The 8,572-nt window shown below is 42.8% G+C and overlaps 1 protein-coding gene across 1 annotated transcript in view; it reads right to left on the bottom strand.

The window, feature by feature from the left end:
• Positions 1-5,428, bottom strand: part of LOC115363855 (Na(+)/H(+) exchange regulatory cofactor NHE-RF2) — a 41,199-nt gene extending 35,771 nt beyond the window's left edge. Inside the window, exons 1-2 of the mRNA XM_030058177.1 lie at positions 4,741-5,428; positions 2,388-2,681 (exon numbers count right to left, since the gene is read on the bottom strand). Of these exons, the coding sequence (XP_029914037.1) occupies positions 2,388-2,681; positions 4,741-4,947 (501 nt within the window). The 5' untranslated portion in view covers positions 4,948-5,428. The remainder of the gene's footprint in view (positions 1-2,387; positions 2,682-4,740) is intronic.
• Positions 5,429-8,572: the final 3,144 nt, after the last annotated feature.

Raw genomic sequence — 8,572 nt, 5'->3', positions numbered from 1 at the left:
GAAGTGGAGCCGTCTCATCCTACTGATGGAGTTCATGTGAAACCAAATCCGATCAGATCTTTGGGTTCCAGGAGAGTTAGAGCAAGCGGAAACACATCCTGTTTTCAAAAGCCAACATGGAATAAGCAAACACTGCGGTCAAAACAAAAAAAGAAATCAAATGCCTGTTTACCATGATGTAACTCAAAGCAGATTGAGTTTTACACAAACGGTCTGATAATCATGATGTTGTGCATAACCATTTTACAACAAATATGACATCTATGTTGACAAACTTGTTTAGAAAATCTCCAGGCTGGCTGCACATTAAGTAGCGTTTATTTACAACCTTTGTAATTTTCCTGTTTTGCAGAAATGGAGTCACACAAGTTTCTCCTGACCGCTCCGGGGTCACGCCCTCTAACCCCTCCCGGCCCCTCTGAGCCTCTGACACACATAGTGATGAACACAAACGCACATGGAGACAGACACATAAAACACCCACACAAAAGGCTATGGGGCAGGAAAGACAATAGCCTCTAATCTTCTAATCTAATCTCATAGAGGCACAAAGCTGGAAAAACAAGACTTCCGTGGAATCATATCTCAGCTGAGAGGAACCAGGATCCTGCTACCGGGCCCGGGCAATACGGACAAAATCAAATATCACACCGTCTTCAACCGGGCGCCCTGATATCAATATTGCTGCGATGTTGTAGGGATGACAACAGACCTTTTTTCACAGCAGCTATTTTGCCATGAAATAGCAGGAAAACACAAGTGTTATTACCACATAAAATAAGGTTCTGTTCATTAGTAATATCAATGATGTTTACCTGATATTTCATGTGAAAGTGGCTGCCGTGAAAAAGGCCTACTGGTGCTTTCATAAGATATTTAAACACAATGGTTTTTTATCAAACAATCAGTAGCAATTCTAATATATCGTCCAAGCAGGTAGAGGCCAATAATAGAAGTGCTAACAGTGTAGTAAGTTCAAAAAGCTGCATCCCTTTACTGTAATGCACTTGCGTCATATCTTGATATTCTGGTATATAAAATTGGAGATCGACTGATTTATCTTTTGGCTGATTAAGCAGGCAGATATCTGGCATTTTGAGATAACTGGCATAGGCTGATATAGGCCGGTAAACAGCAAAGTGTCCATTTATTTTTCATTCATAATTTTTTTAAGTTTAGTTTTTTGATTGCCTGTGGACATTTATTCATTTGATTCATTTTATAATTCAAAATAAGTGCACTGCAGATAGAGCGCAGAGCTACTTCAGCAAACAGGGACAAAGCAGACAATAACATTATTTAAAATTATTAAATAAATGTTCATTTAAATTCAGCAATTTGGTGACTCATTTGTTATTTGATTGTTGTATTTTATAAGATGTAAAAATCACACAAAAAAGAAAAAAGCATGATATCAGCATTATGTACCGGCTATCAGCTGCCCTGCCGTCTAAATACTGGCATCGACATCGGCCATTGAAAAACCCACATCAGTCAACCTAGTCTCATATCAGGATATTGAGATAACATTGATTTACTGCCCAGTCCTACCTGCCACTACCTGCAATCGTACTGCTGGTCAGCTCATTATTTTTAACCACTGTGTTTGAGATAAATCTCTACAAAGTATCTGAGCAGGCCTGAATGTACAGACTTCAAACTGCAATGTGATTCCAGCTCCTACGAACACTGTCCTCTTAAACTAATGTGTGCTTGGTGGACTCTTTCTGAGACGTCATGATATGAACCACTACCGACCCACGTGGTGCAGCTACGTTGCCGTTTTTTCTCTCTTTTCTCCTCCTCTGCAACGTTTGCTGCCAAAATCTGTGCCGGATTCAAGCTCCGCCCACTGATACCCCTACTGTTTAAAGGAAGCGCTCTCCCTCTCTCTCTCTCTCGCCTCCCATTCCTGAAAAATTCATAACAGCAGAATCCATGAAATGAATGAACACAACAACTGAGGCAGATGGTGGTACTGATGAGAAAAGACAATGTTCTGAGTCAAAAAAAAAAAAAAAGAAGAAACATGATAATATGTGGATAGAGGCACTGGTAATCTGCAAGATTTATCTGCAGCTCCCTAAAGTGTTTTATTTAGATTAGCTGTTAGCGTGCAGACACAGAGCTTAGCAAAGTTTGTCCCAGGCGGGCCTCCGTACTGTCAGGGACGTACACTTTTGACAGTAGGAAAAGAGAAGTGACTTTGCACAGAGTTTACATACAAACCTGTTGCTGTTCTTGATATGATCTAGTGGTAAAATAAGATTGTATAGTGGACGTTTGGGGTCAAAAGTCAAGTGTTGGTTTATGATGATTATGATGAAGTTGCCTGTTATTTTTACTGGTGCCACTGAGCTGCTTGTGCCGGCATAGCCCAGACTTACCTTCTTCGCAGCTTTCGAGGGGGATCTCCGGGCGGGTTTGGTCACCTGTCCGGACGGCGTGACTGGCTGCTTGGACACAGAGCCGTTCTCCCGCTTCTTGCTGGGGGAGGATGGGGCCGAGGACGGGGCAGGCGAGGGGGAAGCCGGCGGAGAGGAGGAGGAGGGCTGCCCGGCCACGCACACGGCCATCTCCTCGGTGGCTGTGAGGCGCAGACTGCGTAGCAGTTCATCTGTCTCGCGGTCGACCACCAGCAGCTTTGTCTCATGATCCACAGCCTTGATCCGCTGCACCACCTGAGGGGGGGCACAAAGACAGGGAGGAAGAAGATGAAGGAAGTGAGGAGTGATGGAGAGGTGACAGGAGGATTAGGGAGAAAGAGTTAGAGATAGTAGCAGGAGGATGAAGAGAGAAAACATGAATGGATGCAGGGGTGTAGTTGAAGCTACGAGCATGAAAATGTGACTTGTGAGTTATTATATTGCCTGGTACTGCAGTTTCAACGAAATAACATCAAAATTTGTTGGCTAGGGATGAATGCCAGAGAAATCATGCCTCATCGCTGACTCGGAAACACAGATACAACCTCAAAGCTATTTTTGGCAAACATGTTTGACAACTGTAATGCAATCTGCTGGCATTTTTTGAAAAGCAATAAAAAGAAATTCAATAGCAATAAAGAATACACATGGTCTATGAACTACAAAGTACAGCCACAAATTCACTGTGTGTGTGTGTGTGTCAGTCTGAGAGCTGCATTTAAAAGGGGTGACTCCAATCCCATCAGAGCGAACATTATGTGGCTAACCAGTAATTAACACTGAGGCCTTTTCTCTAGAAGCATCCTCTCAGTGTTAGAGCATGTCTGCAAAATATTTGAACATTGATACCTTTATTTATTCAGGCTCTTCCTACAGATGTGGATGTGTAGTGTCTCAGTGTGGAGGCAAGAGAGAAAACATAGAGAAACAGCTCTCAAAGATGTTTTTGAGTCTAATTTATTAGACTGGAACTAATGTAGAGAAATAGAAGAGATTAGAAACGGAGGGGCACAACATGTGGCAAAGGCCACAAATCAAATTACAAAAATATATTTCCCATATACTGTACATCAGAATATGTTTAGTCATGTTATAAATATACATATATAAATATGTCAAAAATATAAATATATGGCTCATGTGGTTCATCTAACTTATGATCAACCCAATCTGAGCAGGAATGCGAGGCATCATCTTTCTTTGTTTTTAATATCACTAGCCCAAGGTTGAATTCACACAGGGATGTGAACTGCCATTGTGTTGTCACCAAATGTTACAATGTTGTTTGCAAAAGGTACATCAGGACAGAGACCAACAGGCCTGATCTCTCCTCAGACAGGTAACATGTTACAGAGATGTCGCAAGGGTCAGGCTGCTGATGTTCCCGTGTGTTTGTGAGCTTGGGAAAATGATTATCGGAGCCAGTTGTCACCATCTGACAGTCAGCCAAGACACACACACACACACACATGCAGATGCAGATGTCCTCTGCAATGAAACAAGACCACAGTCCACCTCTCTGAATGCAGTTGGTCTCTGATATAATTTATCATCGTGCAGTCGTGGCTCCTAGCCCACTGCATGACTGATGAGATGGATCTGTATTTAGCCCACAGTGGACTGTGCAGGATCATGGTAAAGTCCTCAGAGTTTATTGCTGATGTGGAGGTTCAAATGTTGACGTTTGCCAGTAACCTGCACCGCTGTCAGCATTTCGACAGCTGAGACATCCCAGAATCACCCTTATCTCAGAAATTTCCAGACCTTACGAGACTTTACCTTCACTAGTCACTTCATAATTCTGACTAGTAATTTCAGAAATACATGGGGATTAGTGAGCAATGAAATCTGGACTGCAAAAGAAAATGAAAGTCTGCCAAAGACCATAAACATTTGTTTAGGTTTGCATTTAAAAAATAAGAGCTGCAGTGCAATTGTTTCATCTGCTATCAGCCCCTCAGCTGTGCATCGCTTCTTTCAAAACAAAGGCCAGCTGGTCACATGAAATGGATTTAATAACTCTGGCAAATATCTGATAGGAACAGATTTAGTTCGTTTTATTTACAGCTGCTCCGTGAAAGTGACTGGGGCTGTGTTTGGGGAACTTCTGACAGCTTATGATGCGAGTAGAGAGGGGGTCAGACATGCACGTTGTTAGGGCAGCACAACACACCACAAAGTGTCAGGTTTGATCCCCCCCACCAGCACGTGGCCATCAGCATCTGTGTGTCCTGGCGAAGTGTCCTTGAGCAGCACAGTGAGCATCCTACCTGTAAGAGCGCCACCTAAATGCCTCCAGTGTGATTGTACTTGCCTGGTGGTGTGTCTCTCTCTCCACATTCTCCCCGTTCACCTCCACCACTCGGTCCCCAGCGCGCAGCCCCGACGCTTCTGCGGGGGACGCGGGCTCCACTTTGCGGATGTATTGTCCGCTCTTTCCCTTCTCGCCATGCAAGTGAAATCCATACCCACTCTCGCCCTTTGTCATGTGACAAAGCCGCGGTTTCAAGTCGCTGGCCATTTCCTCTGGTCGTCTTGAACTTTCCACAGTTGTCAATAAATGGCAATAATCCAAAAGCAGAGAAAGGCTGATTAAGAAAGCGGGCGCACGGCTAAACTTCCACGGAGTGAAAACAACACCCGTTTCCCCATGATGAAGCAACAGGCAGATCACATTCAAACACCTCCAAATGCACGTACAGGCTCTTCAATTCTTGCACAGACAAAAACGCGTAATAAAGGCAACCTTTAAGAAAACGCGGCAGCCCCCCGTCTGTGTGTCTTGGTGTCCAGGCTAAAGCGCACTGCTGGCGTCTCCAAACCTGGCGAGTCGTGGCGCGCGCACAACTCAGCGCCTCCAATAGTGCGTCCTTACTGTTACAAGCAGAGACCCCCCTCACAACGCACTGCCCCGGAAAAGAGCATCAGACGCTCACCTCTCCCCCGTCGTTTATCCATAACAACCGGTCGGGGAATATGGATACGATTACAAGTTGCGCAGGGTAAGCGTGTGGCGCGCAACAGCACCACCTCCCAGTAAGCTCTGACAGTGTTTACCTGCAACTTCGAGAAGGAGCAAACGCGCACAACAGCATCGGTCAGACACAGTCTGAAAATTTAACCTATAGCGCCCCTGTGCGGCAGAGAATGGTCTGTGCACAGTGACCTCGTTTCGAAAGTTGGTGATAAATTTATCTGAGCATTGGAATGACCAGCGGATAAACAGACAGACGCATGGAAAGACCACGAAACCCGTTTAATGGAGAAAAAACCTTCCATGTCACATGATCTCAGAGGATTTTTGTTGTCAGACACGACTTTCTGCAGCAATCGCAGCGAGGGGAATAAAATCACATATGAAAACAACCCTTTCTCATTGCGCTAACGTCTGTTGCTGAAATAACAGTGAAATTGACGTGTTGCTACTTTTGCCAGGGGCCCATAAGAGCCTGCTTGCCCCCCTTTAAGGATAATGTTGGTCACTTTCAGTTTCTCAATAAAATTAGTTTTTTTTTTTTTTTTTTTTTTTTTTACCTTTTGTATCAGAGCCACTGGTGTACAACTAACTTTTACATTTTGTTCTTAGTAATTTCCAAATCAGTTATCTAGGCCCACTACACCCACTACTACTGTCTTGTGAACAGGCTCACAAGATATCTCCTTTTGGTGCTCCTCTATCTGGCTACTAATGATAATCTGCAAGCCATCCTCAGATAAAAAAATTCCTTCCTTGTCCCCTCAGATGACCTCAGGTAGCTTCTGTAATCCTAGACAGGTCAGTGCCCATATGGCATTGTGAGCAGGTACCTGTAGGATCATACCCACTGCAAGAAAACTCTCCATTGTAACAAGTCATTTAGTCTCATATTGTGTTAATGTTTCTTTCTTGAAGCAAGTGAAATAATCCCACTTGTTTCTAATGCAGCTTCACTTGTTTTATGAGGACTCAGATAGCAACAGTGGCCTGATTCCTGTGACTTTATGTGACACCACTGGCTGCCTTTGTGCTGGGAGATGTGCACACACACACAGGCGTCCCAAAAGGGCATAAACAAGTTTTGGCTGAAGTGCAAAAATCTTTCATGTGAGTGTTGCTGTATTGCTGAGTGTTGATCGGGCCTGAGTGGAATTACTGTGCAACACACCTGCACACAATAAATCATCCTAAAACTGCTGATGGAAAGTAGGCGAAAACATAAAATGCTTTGTCCAAGGAATTCAGTGCTTCTTGATGTCATCTGCCGTCTGTCAGAGATCCTGACATCGCTTGTTCATACTGACATTGTGTTTTTCCACCATCAGGCAGCGTGTCGACCTGACTTGTAATAGTTCACAGATAATTTGTCAAAGAATAGAGTTTGATATAAAGTTCCTTTTGTCTCGCCAGGAAACATGAGTTCTGCCTCACTGTGCCTGGACTGAGATTCAGCTCCAGCTTTAGAGTCTTGAATAGCTTTGGCAGGTTGTGATTTTTCCATTAAAAAAATTCCATGATTTCCTGTTTTATGAAAGGGTGGTGGAAAAACAGTGAGTATTGTCATCTGGAAGATAATAATCCCATCTGAATAGAGATGGTTTATATCTGGAATGCATTAATGATGAATTATCTTTTAAAGGGCTGAGTCAACTTAAACCCCTCCACACAGTAACAAGTCCAAATTATCTTTTCAATTTATTTTTCTTAAGTATATCCTCCTCCATTTTCACACTATACCTGTTACTTAATAGGATAAAACACTTGCAACAGCTTCAAATCTTGTTGCTGTTTCCCGTAAAGACTGTTTTTGGCAGTTTTTTCTATTTTCTATAAATATAAAGTAAGTCAAGAGAAAGCTCCCAGTCTACTCTCTATGTGTCCATGCCTATTTATTGTGAGGCAGAAGTAACATAAAGGATCTTGTAAGGCAAACAAATGCTGTTAGCATTCACATATAAGCAGCAGAGTGACTGGATTTGAAACATGAATTGAAGTCAGTTCCACTGGCAGAGTTTAGGGCTGTAGCAGTGCACGGGGACAGTGATGCTGTAACTTTGGTCGGTGCATGCAGCAGATGGCAGCACTGCAGTACCTGAGGTTAACATGAGACCCACACCAGAGCTCCTCTCCCTCAGCTTTTGGAGGGATGGACTTCAAAAAAGTCCCATGAGTTTAGGATTTTATGCCATTTTTTACAAGAGCAGTACATTTGCACATCTGTGGATAGGAGAAGACCACGGGTCAAAAAAAAAAAAAAAAAAAACAGAGCAAAAGACACACACTGTCCACTTCACTGTCAGTCGGAGATATTTATTAACAACATTTCAGTACAGAGACGCTCATCAGGTTATTTACAGACAAAAAATGGAGATCATCTTAAATAGGTTGGTTGACCCACATGGACCAATCAGGTTATACTCCAGACTGACATCACTCATTAACACAACCAAGTATCATATATAATCACATCATACCACCACAGGCCTAAAAATATGAACCTGAAAAAATATGTGACCTCATACATTGAATATATTATAAGAAGCACAAAATGCTACTTGTTATTTAAATTATTATTTAACTTTTTTTCTAACTTTTCTTTTCATCCCCTTTTGTTTGATTGCTACATATGTAACCAGTCTGGTGTTATTCTCTCGAAGGCTGCCTAAAAACACGATAATATGAGTAGAGCAACTCATGCACATTCCCATGCACAGCTCTCCTCAGCATTGGCCTACCACCAGCTCACAGTGTGACTTGTTTGCCACCAAATTAAGTCTTAAATTAATAAAACATTGAATAAGACATTAAATTAATAAAACAAAATACATCTCATTCATCATCATTCCCAAACACAATGCAGAATTTGTGGCAAAATAGAGTGGCAGGCCGGAGCGGCTACACAGACACAACCTGATGAGGCAGACGGCGTACGCTCCTGTTCCTCTCATTGCTGTCAGTCTATGTTTTCTTGTAATTTCTCCCCTGAATGTCTCCACAACCAAATCACTGGGCTATGAAACAATTTCCCCCGGAATGTGTTTTTAATCGCATTTCATACCTTGATGCAAACAGCTGATGTTCTGTAAGATCTATAACATCACCTCTATTACACTGATTAATTGTGTTTGATGCAGTTGTTAGAGCACTCGGCATCTCCTAACTGCTAATA

The sequence above is a fragment of the Myripristis murdjan genome, chromosome 8 (genome assembly GCF_902150065.1).
Source record: "Myripristis murdjan chromosome 8, fMyrMur1.1, whole genome shotgun sequence".
Lineage (NCBI taxonomy): Eukaryota > Metazoa > Chordata > Actinopteri > Holocentriformes > Holocentridae > Myripristis > Myripristis murdjan.
The sequence above is the reverse complement of the archived record's forward strand: the minus strand, read 5'-3'. Positions and strand labels throughout refer to the sequence as shown.